The sequence below is a fragment of the Panthera uncia genome, assembly GCF_023721935.1.
Source record: "Panthera uncia isolate 11264 chromosome A1 unlocalized genomic scaffold, Puncia_PCG_1.0 HiC_scaffold_16, whole genome shotgun sequence".
In the NCBI taxonomy this organism is placed as follows: domain Eukaryota; kingdom Metazoa; phylum Chordata; class Mammalia; order Carnivora; family Felidae; genus Panthera; species Panthera uncia.
In genome coordinates, this window is record NW_026057576.1 from 46,343,056 (window position 1) to 46,366,049 (window position 22,994).

Consider the following 22,994-nt stretch of genomic DNA (forward strand, 5'->3'; position numbering starts at 1 on the left):
TAAGCTTCTTGTGGGCATCATTTGTGCATCGTAAATGTGGCTGAATCATATACGTGCACTGAATCAAATGGCTAAGTAAACAAAAAGGAAAACATGGAACAATTCCTGTATAAGGCAAAAGGTTAAAAAAAAATGGGGATTAAGTTTTTGTTTTTTAATAAAAGCAGCTCAAATGTTTTTATTACCGTTCAGTAACACTACTGGCAGTTCAGGGTTTGGTTTTGTTTTGTTTTGATAAAAAGAAAGCAAGAAAGAAAACAAATCGGTGCTATAATCATCCCATTTAAATAATAAATAATTTAAATAACAAATATGAAGACTTTTCCTCCATATAAATGGCATACCATAGGCAATAAATAAGTTTATGATAAGCCAACCAATTTCATTTAGTTTATAAAGTACAATAGTTTCTAGGTGGTATCAGTTTTAACGTGTGAACATGTATACACAAATACACGTGTCTGTGCATGTTCACGTGTGTGCATTTATATATACATGCGTAAATAAGGTATAGTACACCAAGGTGTTCTTTGAGCCTACTCTAGCATGCCCGGATAGGAGATGGCCACTGCATCTTGTAGCCTACAAATATTCAAGACCTCTACACAAATCACCCACTGGCTAGATGGTAACAATATGGCTGATGCTCCTTACATCTTCTGTGAAAAAGCAATGGTATAATCTTATCAAGTAGTACAGGAGTCTGTGATGGCTTACTCTGCTGTTAGGAAGGATAATTCTACTCCCAATGTTTATCGTAGTTAGAAATACAGAGCACAACCCTGAAAAATAGCTATAAACCATTCAGTGGCTTATTTAGGCTTGTAAACTGAAAAAGCTGTAATCTTCCATTTATATCAGATATAGAAAATTACACAGTTAAAGCTGATTTAAGTTACAGTTGAAAGGGGGTTATTTTTTAGTATGAGGGGCTTATGATGATGATTACTATAAAAAATGATCACAAGTGGCCAAGGAAGGAGAGAAATGGGCCTGTTAGTCGTTATTTTACTTGCAAGGTGGATAATGAGACGATAAAACATGTAATTGGAGGTTATACCACCTTGATTACTGTAGATTATACCAATGGGTACAACAACGCCATTAAGCAAGCAGTGCCTCACCAGTTAGTGCTCATTTGTTGGATGATAAATGGATTCTGTTCCATTATAACCGTCACTTTGAGAATGTGTTGGAAAATACCTGCTATCCCATATCACGATACCAATCAATTCTGGACAGCATATAAGGTACTTTACTCTTTGATACACCTAATAAAATGAGATCTACAAAAAACATAGAAAAGATACTATTTGAGACTCTGAAGAGAAACGAAAATGGGAAAACGTCAGATCTTACTATGAAGCTATTCTCTGTAACCAAACACACATTTTATGGAATTTATTTTCCAATTTTAAAAAAGGCATTCTGGAACATCTGCTGTATAAGCTAGGATAATTCTAAAACTGTAATGCTATAATGATTATTAGCTATTGGCTAGCGCTTGGAATTTTATTGAACTCATTAATCTAAGAAAAATAAATATAATTATAACAGTAATAATAAATGCTGGCTGCATTTTTATTCTGTGGCTTCCATTTGTGTTTTTCAGAAAATAACCATGACCCCAAATGAGGCAAGACAGAACAGGCATGTCTGTGTTGTATATGTCTGTCGAACCAATTCTCTGCTCAAGAGAGCTCCAGGCAGGGACCAGATATGTCTAAAAGTGACAGAGATGTCGATCTCTGAAACTCAGTGAACCACACTTTGACAAAATTCCCCCACACCTAGAAATGTTAACCTACAGCTCGAGGCTGTTTTCAATGCTGCGAGATGCTGGACAAATGAAAATACAGAATACGGTAATGCCAATATTTAGCAACATGGAATTACTTCATGCAACTTATAGATAGGCAGATATAGAGCTATAGATTTAATACATAACAAATTTTAAGCCTTGACAAAAATTAACATTCCTTAAAAATACAACATATCTAACTTGAAAAAAGATAGAATTGGATTTATACTGATGAATTTTCTACATAACCCAGGCATACCTCTTTAAGCATCAAGTCCAACTATGGCCAGTAGCTTGAGGGCATTAAGATATTTTGATTTTATTGAAGGCTCTATCACTAAGAAGCTGTGTTCCTTATAAGGAGCAGAGGAAGGGACACGAGTCTCAGTTTTCTTATCTGTAAAAGACAGGCCCTAATACCCATACATCGGTTATTGTAAGACTTAAAGATGATGTATGTAAAGCACAAAGAACATATAGGCATTCAATAAAGGTTAATTATTTAAATGATTTTTAATAAATATCTGTATAAGATTTATTACCTACTTTCTTTGTTGCCTAGTTCAAATAGACTGACCATAATTTAACCTTTCTTTCATTACTAATGGTCATTATTTCAAAAGCAATTATTGTGCTGTAATAAAGTATTATCTCCAAGGACTAAAGAGCTGTGTGAGCCTATTTACTCTAATCCCAAAAGACCTTGCTGGGATTTTTCAAGTTCTTATTTTAATAATAATTTTCACACCTTCTTTGTTAGGTGCCACTTTTTGCTCTCAGCTCACCTACTAAAGGGAGTTTCCAAATTTGGGCAGGGGGCTGGCATATGAGAATCTCCGAGGGTATGGAGCATTGGTAGATTGGTAATGCAAAACCAGTCGGTCTATTTTCCTTTATTAAGGGAAACTACAGAAAGTGAAAAGCTACAGCATTCTTATGGCCACTGGGAAAACATGAAAACATCTACTGAGACAACATTTCAGGGGATCCAAGTCATAAAAATAAAAATTGAGAAATATTCCTCAGCTATTTTTCCTTTGCAGTTTATTCGCTACTTTCTCTCTATGCCCAGCTGGAAAATCACGTTCACAAAGGATGTACGAAGTATATCTAAACTAAGAGCTAAAAGGTTTTACTTTTCAGAGAAAGGATCTCAGATCCTCTTCTGTAAGTAATTCGTAGCATATATCATGCAAGCGGTACGTGTTTTATATTCTAGGCGACGTATATGTGTATGAGTGCATTACAGCCTACAATTCAGTAAAACCACACGATTCTTTATTCTTTATGTCCCCTCCATTCTCTGCCCTCATTGTTCACTTTTCCTGGTCTGGAACACTTCCACCTACTCTGAGTAGCAAAACCTTATGCTTCTTTAACTTTCGACCTCAAATGTGACCTACTCTACCTTCATTATAACAGATGACTTTGTCTAGAGTCTAATTCATGTTCTCTGGGGATTTACAACCTAGGTCTCTTGAATGGTTCCTCTGTCTTAAAGGGCTCTGTGTTTATAGAGGACTGATTTAAAGCATCCACTCCTGACAAAGGCCACACCAGAAATGATTAGGGAGCCCTTGGATTTAGCACGGGGGGGACAAAAATGCAATCACAAAATTGACAATTCCTTCTCAACACAGATTTGAAACAATTCAGACAAAGTTGTTTCAGGTTTGTGCTCGGGTTTGCTTAATATACCTTTAAGATTAGAGATCTGTGGCAGGAAACCAAATCTTTGTTTTATGGTTGCAACAAATAGGCCCACCACGGTAAATATGTCGTTTATTCTTTCTCACCAAGAGATATTCACTGCGTAGTGCAAATAAAAGTAGCATTTTCCTTCTACTTAAGGTTCGTTAGATGAAATTTATGTTTTTAAAATGCACTGCGAACACCAAAATCTGATTGTACCATTATCAGCTTTTAAATCAAAACAGCATGCTATCTGGTAAGGACGGGGGAACTGGTCGATTTATTTCATAAAACTTTATGTACAAAGAGACAGTGTCTATGAACTTAATGGAGAGAATATAGAGTCTGGAGGGGTAATTTTTATTACAATTTATAGTGGGATTATCCATACTCCACAGTTTTCAGATTTTATTGAGATTTTATGGTACTACGATGCTGACATGGTTAACTGCAGTGGGGTAGGAGGTATAATTGTTTCTTCCTGACTAGGAAATGAAATTGGTGTTACTGTTATATAAGAAACCTACAGCAGACTCTATTAATTGCCTGGCTCCAATCAAAGACACTATTTATCCTAGTTTCACAGGTAAAATATTTTACCTGAGGGTAAAAGGATAAATAAGAACTGACTATAATTTTCACACGGCAATATCTTTTCATTAAGAACATGTTGAAGTCATATGAATACTTCTCACCCACGGGGGCTCAATTCTAGAAACTATTAAAATCAAAATCACAGCAAGCATCTATAATGTACACCAAATATCATTCTTTAACATTAAGTACTATGAAATAAAACAAATTTGGAAACAGCAATATGCTCAAGAATGCCAGGGAATTGCAGATGGCCCAATGACATAAAATAGTAACAGCTTTGGGAATGGTTTTCATTCAGTCTGCAAACACTTAACTGTTTATTGAACGCCAGACACTGGATAAGGCAGTAACACAATGATACAGATATCATTATAATATAGTTATACGTTATGTTATATATTGAGTCAAATATATTGAGCCTATATATATATATATATATATATATACACACACACACACACATAATTTCATATATATATATATATAATGTATATGTATGTACATATGTACATATATAATGTATACATATGTATAATATATACATATAATTATATATATTATACATATATATATACTTGCCTTATAATTTAGTATGTACCTTTCCAGAAAAAAAGGCTGGCTTGCTTGCTTGCTTGCTTGCTTCCTTCCTTCCTTCCTTCCTTCCTTCCTCCTTCCCTCCCTCCCTTCCTCTCCCCACCCTTTCTTTCTCTCTTTCTTTCTTTCTGCATGCCAGGTCTTTTGCCAGAGAAAGAAAGGGCCTTCCAGGGAAAGGAAAGTGTATGGACAAAGGTAGATTTGTCATCACGGAAAGCCATGGAAACGGTAGGTGGGACATGAGCCATTCCTGGACATGAGACATCCTTTTATGGTTAAGGTTTAGGACTATAGACCAACACTGCCACAGTACTCCTTAGCATCTCGAATAAAACATTGTACATATGTCAGACTACATTAATTTATTCATTTGTTCATTCATATCTTCAATAAATATTTACTGAGCACTAACTAGTGTTAGGCACAAAGAAATGTGTTGGGAAAACAGTAGCTAATGAAGCTTACATGGATTTTGGGAGACCCCAACCTATTTTAATCTAGCAGTATATACCACATATAAACTTATGTTTACGTAAACATACATACACATACAAACAACTTGTTTTTGTCAACTGAGGAGCTTATTATTAGTGTGGTTCACCCCCATTATGTCCCAATAAGTCTATCTTTCCCCCAGGAAACTGAGAAACCCATATACCATGAGATTATCTTTCTAATTCTACCCTGTTTCTACTGAACTTCCTCTAAGCCCCTAGTTACTGAGGAGGAAGTTCCTCTGATGAATTCTCCAAGTTACTCCAGTTTCACCAAATTCTATTTTTTGTCTTCTTGAGTTCTTGCTGTCTCAGAAATAACTCTCCACTTATCTTTTATTTTTCTTCTATGACATTCAGCAAAACTTGTTAGTAGCACACAAGTTGGCATATGTATGTTTCCATTTATCCAACAAACATAAACCATAGTTTAAAAAAAAACAAGCATAGATACACAGAGAGTTTAACATTTTATTTCTACTAAACAGAAGTCACATACAAATCTACAAGACGGAAAGTGGGACAAGTGGGTAGGAGCCACACTTTTTTTTTTCCTTGTCCAAATTAAATATAGTCTCTTCTAAAAAGTATGTATTTCATATACTAGAGCTCTAAAAATGAAGTAGGTAAATTATGTTTCAAATTTAGGTTCAAGTTTTAATTGAAAAGGGCATGGTCACTGTACTCCCTCACAACCCTAAGCTAGACGGGAAAATCTGGGAGCAATCAAAATAATTAGGCTATAGACTCTTGCTTTTAAGTTCTACCACTAGATGGCAGTACAAAGACTGTCATTTTCAACATAACTGGCTTAGTTCCATAATTTACAGTTCTAGGATTGGTGATTTGGTGAGATACAGATGAAAAAAAGGAACAGAGATTCAGAAATAGGTAGAATGGTGAGTAGTGGGGAGAGACAGAAAAGACCAACAGGGAGAAGGAAGATAAGTAAATGGAAGGAAGTGAAGAGTGAGAGGCAGAGAAAAAATTTGGAGCCATGGCAGATACTTTGAGAGTATGCAGGAGGTGCAGGAAGGAGAAAGGAAGAAGAAAGGGGCTGAGGCAAAGGTGAGAAATCCACTGCAGTGTTTTTCAAGCTTTCTGGACAGGAACCACAGCAAGAAATACATATCTCAACATGACTCAGTGCACACACATACACTCTTACAGTACCACATTCACATGTATGTAAATTAATAGATTACTCAACAAAGTTTCATGATATAACATTTATTTGGGTGATATGCTCAGATTTTTAAGAAATCTCCATTTTATTTCTTTAAAACTGCTGATTATGAACTACCAAATTGATTTCAAGATTCATCAACAGGAAAAACACCCACAGTATGAACAATAGTGCTTCAGTGTGCTGTAAAGTAGAGCTGACTTTTAAGAGGAGTTACTTGAAAAATCTCCATATCTGGGAGCAGGGGATATTCTTGGCCATATAATCAGTTCGATAAAAATCTGTTGAATAAATGAATTAACAGGTAGAAGAAAAAAGATGGTGAAGCCACTGGTCATGAAGAGCACATACAACTGGTCAATCAGGGTAGCATATCTCCCTCTATATAAAGATAACTGGAGGGGCGCCTGGGTGGCTCAGTCGGTTGAGCGTCTGACTTCGGCTCAGGTCATGATCTCACAGTCCGTGAGTTCGACCCCTGTGTCAGGCTCTGTGCTGACAGCTCAGAGCCTGGAGCCTGCTTTGGATTCTGTGTCTCCCTCTCTCTCACCCCCCTAACCCACTCGTGCTCTCTCTCTCTGTCTCAAAAATAAATAAAAACATTAAAAAAAAAATTTAAAGGTAGCTGGAGAAAAATCGAGTATGTGATTATTACTCTGTAAATTGGTAGTTCTTTTATTTATTAGATAGGCAAATATCATCTTGTTTGTTTCTAAAGAACACAAAGAATATCAGTTAATCAAATTCTCAATTAACAATGGAGAACAGGCAAAGAGAAAGAACTGAGAAAACAGTTACAGAGCTTGGAACAGAAAAAGTATTATTAAGGGAATAAGAAAAAATAAGGAAGAGAAACTACAGCCAGAGAGTTGTAAATAATTAAAAGGCCAATTTAAAATAGTGCCAGCAATAATTTTAAGGCCAAGTTTCCCTCTTAGATCTTACGGTCTTCCTTCTTCATTTGTTACTATAGGTCTTAAGAGTCATTTGATATGCAGATATATTTAGATGGCTGGATAGGTTTCCAAAGGTCTCTTGCAATGAGTATATACATTCAAAAACCATCAAAATAATTCTATAAATACCTGCAATCTAATACGCAAAGTAAGAACTTCCTTCTGGCATGCTAGCACCTGTACTATTTGAAATCAAAAGCTTTATATTTAAGTGAGAACTATACTTTTATGTTTATTATATATGATAACTTCATATGTTTCAGAAGAGAAAAAGTTTGTTTCTAAAAAATGAAACCGCAAAGGAAATGAAAGCTATTGTATTTCAAAACCCAATACCTAATGTTCAACGTATTAAATATCACCTGAGAAGCTTCTCAGGTGTGGTGAAAAATGAATGTAGCAACTGCATGAGAATATTTATTAGTAAAATATCATATTTAAGCATGTATTCATTTCAACATAAATTCAATCTTTGTATTAAAAAACGAACTTATCCAACAGGTTAAAAATGCTGTGGTAGCTAACAGTTTGTAATAGAATGAATACAAAGACCATTTTGTTAACCTCTTGCTTTAACTACTTTAATAGATGATTTTTCTGATTTAGATCTTCCCCTCCCTAGGTAATATCGACCTCTGAGTGAAGTCTCATCTCTCTCTCAATGTGGATTCCACCCAGTTTCCTTACTTTCTCCTTTTTCTCTTGTTTCCCCTTTGTTCTTTTATTTAACTGAGGTGGTGGGGGCAGGTTGGGGGCGGGGTGGCGCGGAGAAGCCAATCAAACTCACTCTTTGACATTTTACAGTTTACAAGGAGCTTACTTAGAGTTTTCTCTTTTCTGCTAATTCTCTTACAATAGTTTAGACAATTTCTGCCTTCTCTGTGACCTAGTTATTACTGTCAACTCTTAGAACCAAACCAGTCTATGCCAGAAGAAGCAGAGGAATTAGAAGACTGTAGTATTTCAGATCAACAAGAACAGAAGAAGCCAGTTTTTTTTTTTTTGAAGGAAGCTATTCAAGCTCTTGCACATGCCCAGAAGTGAAGATAAAGATAAATTTCCACTCCTTGTTGAAAATCACATAAACACAATGACCTATGCATCTGTATAAAATATTCTGAACTCCTATTTACAACTCAGTCTTTCATTAGTATTAGCTGCCTGCTTTTCTCACTCTTTAACAAGTTCCTGCTTTTACTTTTAATAACAGTAGTGAAACACTCAAGTCCTATCAAAGTCTCTATTTAAGAATAATAAACCAAAGTCAGTGACATGCCAGTCCCACTTCCCAAAAGGCAGCATTAAAAAATATATATTAATGAAAGAACATAAGTAACTAAATGGTTTGTCAACAAAAACCAAATGCAGACCTCAACTATGAATCTCTATCTAGAAGTGCTCATAATTAAGCATAAGTAGAAGAATACATTTGCCAAAGGAGCTGTGGTAGTTCGATCACTCAAGAAGACAACCATACACACAGACATAGGTCAGCTGCCTGGCACTATTCTGGTCATATGGACAGATGACACCGGATTCCACTGAACAGTGAACGAAAAGAGGACATGCATGTGTACGGGAGACAGAGGAAGCGAGTCCGTGACAGACGGATCATCACCTGAAATAAGACATCTTTAACACCACCAAGTGAGAGAGGTGACAGCAGCAGACAATGGAAGATGTGGAGATCTGAAAATGGGGAGTTTCATGGGAGCAAAACTATAGCCACACTCAATGGTCAGGGGAAGTAGAGTCATCCTCTCCAACTAGCTTCGCAGCAATCACTGCAATGACCATATTTCCTTTCACAAATAGAAATGGCACAGGACTAAAAATACACTTGTGGCTTCTTCCTGTTGGCTGCTGAGAAAAGCAACAGCTTGTAGGGAAGAAAATGGGGTGTGAGTATTTCAAATTTGCCCACGACCACATCCCTTTGAAACTCCTGAATGAGTGCTATGAAAATACAGTATATTTTTGGAGGATTCTTCACTGCATCCAAAAAAAAAACCAAAAAAAAACCCACTCTTAAAAAAGATGACCAAAGGAAGTACATGCCGAAATGGGGTTGGTTTCTTTACAGCAGTATCAACACAATCTACTCAGATATTCTAGGGAAAAAAGTACTTTCTACTCAAGGATCTAATAGCATAACTGCTTTGTCAGGAATAATGTGCTCATCACCCATAATAAGTTGTTTTTCAAGTATGACACCATTAAAAATAGTCTTAATGCAATAAATATGTTGTGTAAAATTCTGGCAGACTGCACTGTTGGGATTGCATTTGTATGGGAGAAAATGTGGCTGCACAGGAAACTGGAGCCAAACTCTGGTCCTTAGGCAATCTATTTATGATGGTCACATGGACAGAAGAATGGGATAGTGGTCAAGGAGAAAAACTGGGCAACGGTGAAGTACCCACCTTGCTGCATGAGGCTTTTTCAGTTCTGATTATTCCAAAGCCCCGGATCAATCACGCCCTCGCTTGACCCTCATTCCTGGGCATCACGGTGCTATTACCTGTTTCTTCAGCTACACGGAGAAAAGGACCATCTGGGACAAGGGAGGGAGGAGATACGTCCACTTTTTTCTGGCTTGTTAGCTGGGTTTTCACAGACTGGTTATGGTATTGCTCTTTAAGTATTGTGAATTTCTAAAGTGTAACATCTATTAATACTCAAATATAAAAAGTAGTTTTTAAGTGACAAATGCAAATTATTTGGAGTTTATATTTTGTCTTGAATTATTCTTTACTTTCCACTAGGTGATGAATGAGAAATGTCTGATCTGAATTCTGGTATCATTTTTATAATTTTCAATGAACCCAAATTGTACTGAACTTTCATTCGTCTGCTTTTCATTGTCAACCCTAGATCATTATCTGCTGTTTTTGCATTTCCTTTCATTTTCCATCATGTATCTTTTTTTTTCTAAATATTCTGCCAATCCAGTAAGTTGACTTTAGAATTCATATTAATTACTGCAAGATGTAGGTTACTTCCACAGTATAATATAAGGAACTAACATGCAATTAAGACTTTCCTTCTACAATTCTTCCCTCTCTAGAATTACCCGTTTTCGACTCTCTATTGGATTATTCTTGATAGTATACAAATAGGTTATAATATCTCCTTTTTTAAATCCCTCCCTCGAGAGCCTAAAAGCCTTTCCAGCCATCAATCCATTTATCTACAACTCTTTCCTGCAGAGCTACTGCAAAGAGCTGCCTAGAATTTCAGTCTTCCCTCACCCCCTCACCTCCCATCTGAAAGCGAACTCACTTCATTCAGTCCTTTGTCCCCACCACTCCCAATGACACATCGTCTGTGTCAACAACCCCGTCCTTGCCAAATGTGCAATTCGCAGTCCTCTTCAAGCAGTGTCTTAGTGATTCTTATAAAAGGAAGAATGTAAAAAGTAGTCATGTCACTTTCCTGCTCAAAGCTCCCATTCCAATGGCTTCCTATCATATTTAGGAAGATAGACAAGGACCTTACCATGTTCTTTGATGCCATACATGACCTGGCCTATTGCTATTCCAATTGCTCATGGCCTGCTCTCCTACTGCCCATTCCCTCCTGTTCCACCAGCTGCCTTGTACTTCCTCCCCAAACCAGTCATGCTCACTCATGCTTCAGGTCTTTACACTTAGGAGTTCTTTCTGTAGAGGTCTTCCTCAGGTACCATTATCATGGTTTATATTTCAGATAGGCCTTCTGTGGTTATACCTAAAACTGCACTTCTCTCTTTGGACTTCCCATCCCCTTATCATGGTTTATTTTTCTTCATAGCTCTTACACCATCTGACATACATTGTTTGTTTCTTGCACTAGAAGGTAAGGTCCATGACAGTAGGCACTTGCTCATCTTGGAACCCCAATTCTCAGAATTTTACTTGGCATATAGTTTTTTCAGAAGGAAGGGAGGGAGGGAGGGAGGGAAGGAAACAATCCTAAACTTGCCTTCATCCAGGCAATAACAAACTAAGAACAACTTTGCTTGTGATTTGTTATGACCCTTATGTTTTTCTGCTACTAAGTATCTGTAAAAACTAATGAAAATCTCCTGGGAAATCTACCAAAAACTTCTCCAGGCTGGACTGAAATTCCTTTATGAGGTCAAATAATCCCTTTAGGGTCTTGTTTATAAATAATGTGTCTCAAATTACATAGTAACAAAACTCGGGTGAGATCAGTCTATTGGCTATTCCCTCTACATAGAGAGCTCCCCCTTCTCCGTACAATCGCTTTGGGGGCTAACTTCTTTGTCCTTTTGGTATTAAGAGAAAAAATGTCTTCCCCAGACATTCCTCAGACCTGCTCCGACATCTGGCTTCTCTAGCCTAACCTGCGTTCGTTTGCTATACCTTCCAGAGAGCATGCCATATTTCTTCAGATCATACATCACATTCAAGGCCCAACTGAGATATGTCAGTGCCTACGGCTAGCTAACAACTTGCCATTCTTTTAGACCAATATTCCTTAAATATTTGCATGGGCTGGGTTTTTATCCTCACTGGAAAGCTTTCTCACATCCTTCTGTTGTTAGTCAAGCAAGGTCGGGTGGAGGTTTCACCCTACCATATCCCTAAACCCTAACCACCCCCTCTGAGCATCCTGGTAGAAACATTTCTAATCATATATAACACCCACTGTGAAAATACTTTCATCAAATACACCTTTCTCTACCTGAAATTATAATTAAACTCTCTCCCCTGGGCAAATCCATGAGCGGTTTATGTTTTAATCCAACTTAAGCACAGAATGTCCGTAATTATCAATTATATGATTTTTTGTTTAATGTCGATACCTCCCAGTAGACTATAAGCACTCTGAGATAGAAACAGCATCTGTTTTGTTCAACACTGCATTCATGGTACCAAAAAATGCCTGTTACATGATAGATGCTCTATAAATACTTGAATGGACAAATGACTCGGTTTATAATAACGTCAACTTATAACATGGATGGGTACATTCACAGTTCTTTGTGTAATGTAACATATGATAAGGTAAACTATTTCTCTATCAGAGACCAGATGTGTTGTAACAACTTTAAAAATAATTAGCCAGTACAATCATCTGCATTTATATGAGTTAGTTTTGTAATTGTATTATTAGCATTTTGCATACCCAACTCCCCTACCGTATTTTCTTTTGCTTATCCCTACCAGATATACAAGTCCTACGTGGGAATGGAAAAGGGCTCCCTTTATCACTCAGCCATTTCAATGCTGGCCCAGTGCCCGGCTGCAAATGTGCAAAATAAAGACCTGAAGAATTACTGAAATGCCCTTTCTTTTATTCATTCTGTGAGGTAGGCAGGCCTCCTCCACTAGACAGTTTTACCATCATCTAATTAATCAGGTAAACAATAAAAAAAAAAAAAAAACCAACTTAGAAAATGCCACAGCCATATTTGTATAATATGGTGATTATAAAAACTTAATACAAACTAATAAAAATAGAAAATAGGGGATGTTTCCAGATAATTTCTCATAGTAAACTCTCATCCCTTATAACCTGCTGTAGTAATGACTTTGAGAAGCATTTCTATACTAAGTTCTTGGGAGCAGTTTTTCATGTGTAAATTCAGTCATTTTTTTTTTTCCTTCCAACTTCATGTTTATAAGACAGAAAAAAAAAATTTCTCAATATTACTACTTCAAGTATTTTGGAGAGGAGGTAATAATGATATATAATTACAAACATTTTATTGATAGTTGATTAATCTAGACATTAAGCTCTTACTGAATCTCCCCAGTAATCTTCACGGATAGATCATGTTATTATCCCCATTTAATCACTGAAGAAAACTTCCCATCTAAAGCAGTAAGTGACGGTGCTAAGATTTTAGATTCCTGATCTGGAATCTCATGCTCCTAATGTCCATATCACAGTCCAGGGGATTTATGATTGTATCAATTTTTCTCCTTGACATGAGAAAACTACTGAGTAAAAAACACTGCACGAAACTAACAAATACACTTGAGAGCAAATTATACTGTGAGTCTTAACCAAATTCTTCTGCAGAGACACAGTTGCCAGAAAATAATTTTGGCAATATACTTTCTATACTAATCACCCTAAATAAAAATAAAAATAACCTCTCCCATAAAAGGATAATATCAAGTAAAAGAGATCTCTCTTTTGTTTCCTTCATTAGTACATGAAAATTATTAAAAAAAAAAAAAGTCATGAACAAAATTAAAATCCTCATCAATCAACTTCATAATTAAAGAAATATTTCCCTTAATGGGTATGGCACAAGGATTGGATTCTATGGTATACACATACACACATATAAAGTAATATAATGTGCAAGGTTCTATTTAAAAATTCCTGATTTTTAAATAATTTATAAACACATCTTTAAATTACAAAAGAAAACAAATACCTAATGTGGCCTTCAGTTATGTTATTATTCAAATTGGTTAGCTCCTTTAGATCAGGAGTATTAGTAACACCAGAGGGGGGGTCAAACTAAAGTAAAATCCAAGAAAAGACTCCCTCATCTACCTATTCACTATGATAGTGGTGGGACTAGTTCCTGGCCTTTCCCCATAACAGCACAAAAGACAGAGGTTGCCAGATAAGATCAGAATGTCTGCATCTCAAGTGTGCAATCTAAAATCTCTGAGTGCTATGAATCATGTGATTTTCTCACTTGGTAATACTGAGAAGGGAAAGTTGATTTTGTGGCTATGAAGAAACTCGATGCAGATAAAACAATAACTTGCCAAAGATGAATGCACAGTTTTGTAGTGAACGTTTGTAAAAACTTCTCTAACTTCGCAATCAACTGCTATTTCTATGCACTGAATCCTACCTTCTATAAGAACTATAACAATCCATGTTTACTAGCATTTTATGAGAAGGCGGTGTTTATGTAGTCATCGGTCATTTTTTAATTATGTGCTAAAATATGGTATCAATGTATATTTAGTAGTAATATGGTATCAAAGCAAAAAGTAATACAACATTAAGTCTTAACTCATCATCGTTTCTTGGTCCTGCAGACAAAATACATACATAGATACTTAGTTTAAGAGGGAATGAGTCAATGGTGATCAGTATTTTACATTTCTACAGAAGGGTGACTTAGTTTTCAGATTCATGACAAAGGAAGATAAACTCAGCAGCATGATGTTACTATAATTCCTTCTAGTAAAAATTGGAAAAAATAAGAGCTCAGCAATAGGAAAGTAATTTAATGATCAACTGCCTAACAGCCATATAGAATTAGGTAAGTCGGTATTATTAGAGTATTAAATAGACACAAAGCATCGTACTGCCTTCTAAATCCTAGAAGGGAATTTTAATACTGCATTTTGAAATATTCCATCATACCAAATCATCCTGTTACTTGAAATGACAATAACTTACACTAAGGTAAGAACTCAAGCTACATGGAGCTTTTGGAGTCAAACGCCTAACTTCAGAATTCTTTTAATGGCAACTCAACTTACAAGCACTTACGCTAAGTATAGACTGTCCTCTCCATCTGAGCACTTGAAGGTAAACATTATTTTGCAAATTAAGATATTTGAATTCTAACGTTAAATGACCGGGTACATAAAAATACAGACTCAATAATACTGAAGCAAAAACTTATGCAAACATGCAGTTAGTTCTTTTAAACTGCTCTACTGAATGGCTGATCAGCTGGGTCTCTGTGGTGTTGTGCACAGACCTTCTCTGGATATGGTGTAGTTGTATACGATTTAGGATCTGCTCACTGAATAAAAGAATAGTTACCTCTAGCGCTGAAATAAATCAAGGCTTCGCTTGTGTCCCTTACCTTTGCCATGGCTTCTCCCATCTTCCAAAAGCGGCACTACAATAGTGTTGTTCACATTTCCAGGTGACCGCACAGCTGTGTAGACAACAGGCACCGACTGTACCACCACAGGGATGCGGTGAACGTGACTCAGTTTGTTAGACTGTAAATTCATGGGACTCGAAGGCGGTACAGGATGGATAATGTGCAAAAACTGCTGGCCTCCCACACCAGACGCGGAGGCGACAAGGGGCCCTGGAGTTAATACTGTTGACGAAGATGATGCTGAAGATACGGATGTTATAACAGTTGGGGATGAGGCTGGACGACTAGAAGACGATGAAGAGGTTGAAGTTGAAGAAGGCGAGGAGGCAGATGCTGTCATGGAAACTGGGGAGGATGAAACGGCTGTGGGGGATGTCCTGGCTTTGTTGATCGACAAGTCCACTGGCTCAGTTTGTGTTTGGAAGTGATCTACAGATAACGAGTCCTCCGGCGGCTCCCCTTTCACATTATTTAGCAACAGGGGAACAGCTTCCATATCGGGGTAGTTGTGGACGTTTGGAGACTGTGGGGAGAAAAATGGAACACATATTGATCTTTGTTAATCATACATTTAATAGGTGCAAGATTTACTACTGGAGTGCTTATTAATTTTTCTCTTATTGCTATGAGATACTACTCATTCCCCAAGTAGTTGAAGGAGTGCTCTGTGACAGTCATTGTGATTAGAGTTGAGAGTACAAAAGTACACAACAGTGTAAGACAAAGCCTCTGCTAGAAAGACATTTTCATCCTATTGGGAGAGACAGACACAGTTGTTAAAATCCAGTGAAACAAGTGCTTTATGGAGCAGAAAAGAGGCCATAAGAACCCAAAAATGAATGGCAATTTTACATAAAATCTCTAAAAGACAAGCATAGTATGGAATGCGTTACCTACTTAAAACTGAGTAAATACAATAGCTTATTCATCTAAAATCACAATTTTTTTAATTAAAAAAAAAAAAAAAACTATTCATTTTGTTGGCTTGACCCATCCTACATTTATGGGTCTCATCTTCCTCAGTTATAAAGCAAAGAGATTTTGAATAAATTAGTTTAAATATCCTTTCCAGCCCCACAATTCTACAATTTCATGATTCCAACCTTTACTCAACATGATCGTAATCTGGAGGAGTGAAAATACCTAGCAACAAAGTCAGGAAAAATCACCACATTTCAACTTCATATTTGGTGCAAGAGCTCCCATACCATTCTCATTACCAGCAGAGAAAAAGGGCACAATTGTTAAATTATTAAATATAAATTTTTTTAACAGTTGGGTTATATCTTAACTCTTAGTTACGACATGTTTTTCTCAAAATAATGTACATAACTACTACAAGCATACATTTTAGGAAATAATAATTTTAGGAAAAACTTATTCTGGAAATATTAAATTGCTTATGAATTTTTAAAAGTGTAAGATAAAGATAACTTTGTACAAGTTCATTTTCATTCTTTTCAGTTTTAATGAGCAAATTTTAAATAATAAAAAATCCAAGATTCTACCCAGACTAATGGACTTAACATTTTATTACTGGGCATGAATATAATTTACTCTTAGACTTATTCACTCATAAATTCAACAAGTAGTCACTGAATACCCACTTCCAAGGCCTAAAATGGCCTAAGAATTCTATTACTATATGTCAGGCTAGCCTTATGAGAGAGAATTAGACGGTGACAGATTATTTTGATTTCATCTAATTTGACCAGGCTAACATGGGCACTGTTATAATATTATATGAAGACGAAAAACTGTTTTTCAGCTTCATTATGGTATCAAAACAACAATGTCTGAAATTATCTTAAATTGTTTCATTTCATTCTTTGTTTAACAAAAGATTTTTGTTTGCTATTCCCCTAAAATTTGAGCATACACTTAAAGGAACAAAACACGCTTTTTAAAACCTTTCTTTACAGAAAAGAAATTAGAGCTCCATTCAAAACATACAATAAGCAGTAGTGCAAGGGATTTCCGTTCAACAGCAATGAAAAAAGAAAGATAATAAGTCAACAATGGTACCAGATCATCTTAAAAGGGAAATGGGTTAATGTTTTATTCGTTTTTTTTAAATTTGTTTCTAAGCTAAGATGGTTACTTACCCACAAAAAAGTTAAGAATTAGAAAGCATAAAAATAAACCATACAAAATATCTACTGCATGAAATTCTCAGTGCCAAGATTTCACTCTATGTGTTGAAACTGAGAAGTAACTTTTTTAATCTTCTCAGACAGTAAGAAACAAACAAAAAAAAACCCCACACTGAGCTACTTTTAAAAAAGCTATTAGCATTATCTATTATTATAACTAGAACAGTGTTTTAATTGGTTCTCAGCATTATCATTTAATTTCTTTTTAGAACAATAGAAGATGTTTCTTATTAGTATGTTAGACCCATATAGAAATTCTTTGTTGAGGCTGCTTTCACAAAATATCCCAACTGGTTTGTCATTAACATTATAAAATATGTCACTAAGTACATGTTATGAAACACTGTTTGGCTTCAAATATAGTCTTAATTTCTCTCTTCTTAGAACTGTATTAGATACATCCAGAATTCTAATTTTGGAAGTAGAGGCTATTTCCACCACAAATTTTTCTCCTCCTACCTATCTAGTCAGATATAAGGTTTCTACATAGGTTTACAAACCAAAGACTGAGGTGTAAGTCATCACCGTAAAGACATTTCATACCGTAAACAAAAGACTACTTTAGCAAATTACAGCAATACGGGAGGTAGTCAATATGGAGCTTATTTGTAGAGATGGCTTTTGAGACTTCAAGTGTTACTAAGCTTTGCAAATGACTTCGACTTCTTTGGATTATGAACAGGAGTCCATCTTTTGTAGGTATCTGCTTAATCTGCCACTAAGAAAAATATTTACTCCTTAAACGCTGTTTTATAACAACAAATAAACAGTGTTCCTCTTATAATTCTGTTGCATATACCAGGAAAGCTATGAAGGACCAAATATTAGGAGTCGCTAGGTATATTCAAATATGTGAGAACTACATAGCTTTTACATGAGCTTGAACCAAAATACAGAAAATGATCACAAAGATCACAAAGACAAACCAAATCTTTGAACCGCACACATCAACTTTGGAACCTTGGACACATTATGCATGAATTTATAAGCATCACCATCACAGAGACACATGTTGGTTCCTTCTTCATATGTAGCAGGTAAAAATGTAGCCAACATGTCTCCAGGCAATGCCTCATCAGTATAAAGAGGACAAAATCCTTACTTTACCATTCATCTGTTTACAGTATTGACATATTATTATATCCTTACAGCCATACTTACCTCTTCTACTGGGATAATGAGGCAGGTAAAGCCATCCATGATTGTTGCTTCAGGCTGCACGTACATATATGGAAAGCTAGCAATATTGCCTAAATATGGTTTCAAAACATCTGTGGCATACTTTTGCTCCTCCTTTTTGGAAAGAAAAAACACCTGAAGACTTGATCCTGAAATCATCATATAGAATTCATTTCCTTGTTTTCAGAAGGGGGAAAATTGAAATGCATGGGTTCTCAGGTGAGAATCCATAAATGTATAGCTGTAGTGAGGTGACAGGAACACAGGAGATAGCCAAGAGCGACAACAAAAGCTCTGAGAAACCAAGGCAAACGCTGAATGAGAAGTGTTTGGAGCAGCTAGAAATCGAAAGGACTACATGCATACATCAGACATCTTGTGGGTTCAGCTCCAGACCATGGCAATAAAGTGAATGTTGCAAGAAGCACGCTAAGTGAATTGTTTGGCTTCCCAGTGCATACAAAAGTTATGTCTACATTAGAACTGCAGTCTTAAGTGTACAAAAGCGTTACGCCTAAAAAAACAACATACGTACCTTAATTTAAAAATACTTTATTGCTAAAAAATTGCTAACCTTCACTTCTAATTCTAGTTCTCTTGCTATTTCTACCACATATGCAATTACTTCCTCCACTCAAGTCTTGAATCCCTCAAAGTCAACCAGGAGGGTTGTAACCAACTTCCTCCAAACTCTTGCGAATGTTGATATTTTGGCCTCTTCCCATGAATCACAAATGCTGTTAATGGCAACTAGAACAGTGAATCCTTTCTAGAAGTTTTTCAGTTTATTTTTCCCGGATTCATCAGAGGAATCATTATGGCAGGTACAACGTTGCAAATGTAGTTTTTAATAAGAGTTGAAAGCTGAAATTACTCCATGATCCATGGGCTGCAGAATAAATGTTGTGTTAGGGACAAAAACAACATTAATCTCATTGTACATGTCCATCAGAGCTCTTGGCTGACCAGGTACACTGTGAGTGAGCAGCAATATTATGAAAAGAATCTATTTTTTCTGTCCAGCGGGTGTCAACAGTGGGCTTAAAAAATTCTGTAAACCATGTTGTAAACAGATGGACGGTCATCTAGGCTTTGTTGTTCCATTTATGGAGCACAGGCAGAGTAGATTTAGCATAATTCTTAAGGGCCTTAGGATTTTTGGAATGGTCAATGAGCACAGGGTTTCAACTTAGTCACCAGCCGCACTGGCCTCTAAAAAGATAGTGAGCCTGTCCTTTGAAGCTTTGAAGCCAAGCATTGACTCCTCGCCTCTAGCTATGAAAGCCCTAGATGGCATCTTCTTCCAATACAAGGTTGTTCTGTCTACATCGAAAATCTGTTATTTCGTGTAACCACCTTCATTAGTGATCGCAGTCAGATCTTCCGGACAACTTGCCGCAGTGTCTACATCAGCACGTGCTGCTTCACCTTGCACTTGTAGGTTATGGAGACGTCTTCCTTCCTTGAAGCTCAAGAACCAATCTAGCTTCAAATTTTCTTTTGTAGCTTCCTCACCTCTGTCAGTTTTTGCAAAAGTCAAGTGTTAGGGCCTTTCTCTAGATTAAGCTTTGGCTTAAGAAAATGTTGTGGTTGGTTTGATTTTCTATCAAGACCCCTAAAACTTTCTCCATATCAGCAATAAGGCTGTTTCACTTTCTTATCATTCATGTATTCACTGGAATAGCACTCTGAATTCCCTTCAAGAACTTTTCCTCTGCATTTACAGCTTGGCTCACCGTGTGGTGCAAGAAGCCTAGCTTTCAACCCATCTTGGCTTCTGACATGCCTTCGTCACTTAAGCTTACTTCTTTCTAGCTTTTGGTTTACAGTGGGTGACTCTCCCTTTCTCTTGAACATAAAGGGGACCACAGTAGGGTTACTAACTGGCCTAATTCCAATATTGTTGTGCCTCATGGAATAGGAAGACCCAAGGAGGGAGAGAGACCATGAATGTCTGGTCGGTGGAACAATCAACAGCACAATCAACTTGTGTTGATTAAGTCTGCTGTCCCATGTGGATGCTGTTCGTGGTGCTCTAAACAATTACAATAGTAACATCAAAGATCACTGACCACAGATCATGATAACAAATGTAATAATGCAAAGTTTTAATAATCATGAAAATTACCAAAACGTGACACAGAGACACAAAATGAGCAAATGCTATTGGAGGAGTGGTGCCAAATGACTTGCTTAGATGTAGTAGCCACAAACCTCAATTGGTTAAAAAAAAAAAAAAGCAGTATCTGTGAAGTGCAAAAAAAGTGAAGCACAGTAACATGAGGTGTGCTTGTACAAGTATTTGAGACAGTGAAAAAGTGAAAGAAGACCGGGGTATTTCACCAGGAAACATATAAGGGGTAAGAATGCTGAAAAGATTAGAAATGAACAAAAGTTGGAAATTTTAAGCACCACGTGGAAGAGAAACTTCTGTTAAAGAAACAAACAGGGACACCTGTTTGACTGTTGGTTCAAACGCCGGACTCTTGTTTTCGGCTCAGGTCCTGATCTCATGACCTGACATGCAGGTCGACATGTAGGCTCTACAGCACAGAGCCTGCTAGGGATTCTCTCTCCCCCTCTATCTCTGTCCTTCCCCCACTCCCATGCACATGTGTGTGCACACACTCTCTGTCTCAAAATAAATAAATATTTAAAACAAAAACAAAAACAAAGGATTCCGTGCTAAAATTTTACCTTTGATTACTAACCACTCAATTCTTGATACAACACTAATATTCACTGCACTGTCAACTGAGTGCTGCTGTTGCTGCTTGTTTAAATAAAAGTCCACCAAGATTTTTGTCTGCGAGTGGTGACTTTAGCTAAATTTTGCTGTTGATGTCCTTCTAAGGATGTGTAAGATTTTAAGAGAATACTGGATTTCTGTCAAAGAGAATGAGAGTAATGAATGCCATAAAATATCTCAACTGATTTATCAGTGAAACTATAAAACATGTCTTTAAGCATATGCTATCATTAAAAATGGTTTAATTAATTTCTTTTTATTTTTTGTATTAGACAATCCAGAATTCTACTTTGGGAAATCACGACTATTTCCACCACAAATCTTTCTCCTCCTACATATGAAGTTAGACACAAGATTCTCACTTAGACAAAACCAAGGGCCGAGGTATAATTCATCACTGCAGAAACATTTTATAATGTAAATGATTATACACAATCTTTCCAGAGGATTATACAATATCGCTTGAAGGGTAATAATAAAATATTTTAAAAATCTCTTAACAAATTACTGAATACAGGCCAAATGCAGCAAGGTAAATGTAACAATATATTTAATAAAATGTATATCTGAAAATCTAAAGATAAATACAGACAAGATTATATTGTCTACTATTTTCTTAAAAAGTCTGAAAGCCAGTTTTAATCATAATAATCCACTTGATAAAATATTATACATAATATTCTAGTGAATATGTTCCTTTCGGCGATCTGGGGGATCACGTATGGACTTTCCTAATAAGATAATCTTCTTCCCGAATAAACATTTTAAAAATGTAGCTTTAGCTTTAGGCATTTTGTTGAATGAATGTAAAAATTAATCTAAAACCTCCTACATGTTAGTATCCAGAGTATTAGACGTGTTTCCTATAGGCAGCCATTATCATCAGTTGAACCTTATTATGGTCTGATAATGAATAAAAAGTGCTTTTAATATTGGTCGTATCTTTTAATCACTTCGTAATCTCAAAAAGTGACAAAAAATGTCTGGACGCAATCACATCTTTGGAAAGCCCTCCAGAGATTATGTGTAATCATGGTTAAGGACTTGCTTAGACAATATTTTGCTACATGTTTTCCAAGATTTACATGTCATCTGTTTTGTCTTTAATGGCACCAAGATCTTCAGAGAAGTAGAGCATTTACACACCCCTGCACACACACACAAACGGGATGTCCCCAACTATCCATTTATCTATCCATTCATCTATTCATCCAGCCAGCCAGCATTTAAATAAAGTATATTTAATTTTATCTTTCTAAACTTGTTGAGAAATAGTCTCAAGGTTGTTTTTAGGAAAGATTATAAAGTGACCTAACATGACATAGCTTGTGGTTTAACTTTTACAATAATCTTTGCTTTATAGCCTGTAGTCTGGTCATTATAGAAAGAAAATTCGATTTGGACGCAAAGAATTCATGACTTACCCTGTCACTTACTAGCTGTGCCGTCTTGGTATCATCATTAAAATTTTCTAGGAGTGAATTTATTTACCTACAAAAGAGTAATACGATTCCAAACTCATACAATTATTTTATAGATTGTATTAAGGGTATTAACAGCTTTTAAATAATACCGGTTAGTGTAGGATAGAAGCAAATGGGCTCCCCCTCTCAGAACTAAAAATTCCAATACAACCTCATCTATGACTATAACTCTCAGAAGAGACTTGATTCCATGCACTGAGCATAAAATATTCTGATGAAGGATTGCATAAATATAGCTACTGTAGAGGTACTGTGTTTGCTAACCAATCAAACGGATACATACA

The 22,994-nt window shown here is 36.2% G+C and overlaps 1 protein-coding gene across 4 annotated transcripts in view; it reads right to left on the reverse strand.

Moving 5' to 3' along the window:
- Window positions 1–22,994, reverse strand: part of KLF12 (KLF transcription factor 12) — a 435,411-nt gene that overhangs the window by 129,679 nt on the left and 282,738 nt on the right. For all 4 annotated transcript variants that reach the window (XM_049647469.1, XM_049647471.1, XM_049647468.1 and 1 more), the window contains one exon: window positions 15,122–15,668. In XM_049647469.1, coding sequence (XP_049503426.1) covers window positions 15,122–15,668 — 547 coding nt within the window. The remainder of the gene's footprint in view (window positions 1–15,121; window positions 15,669–22,994) is intronic.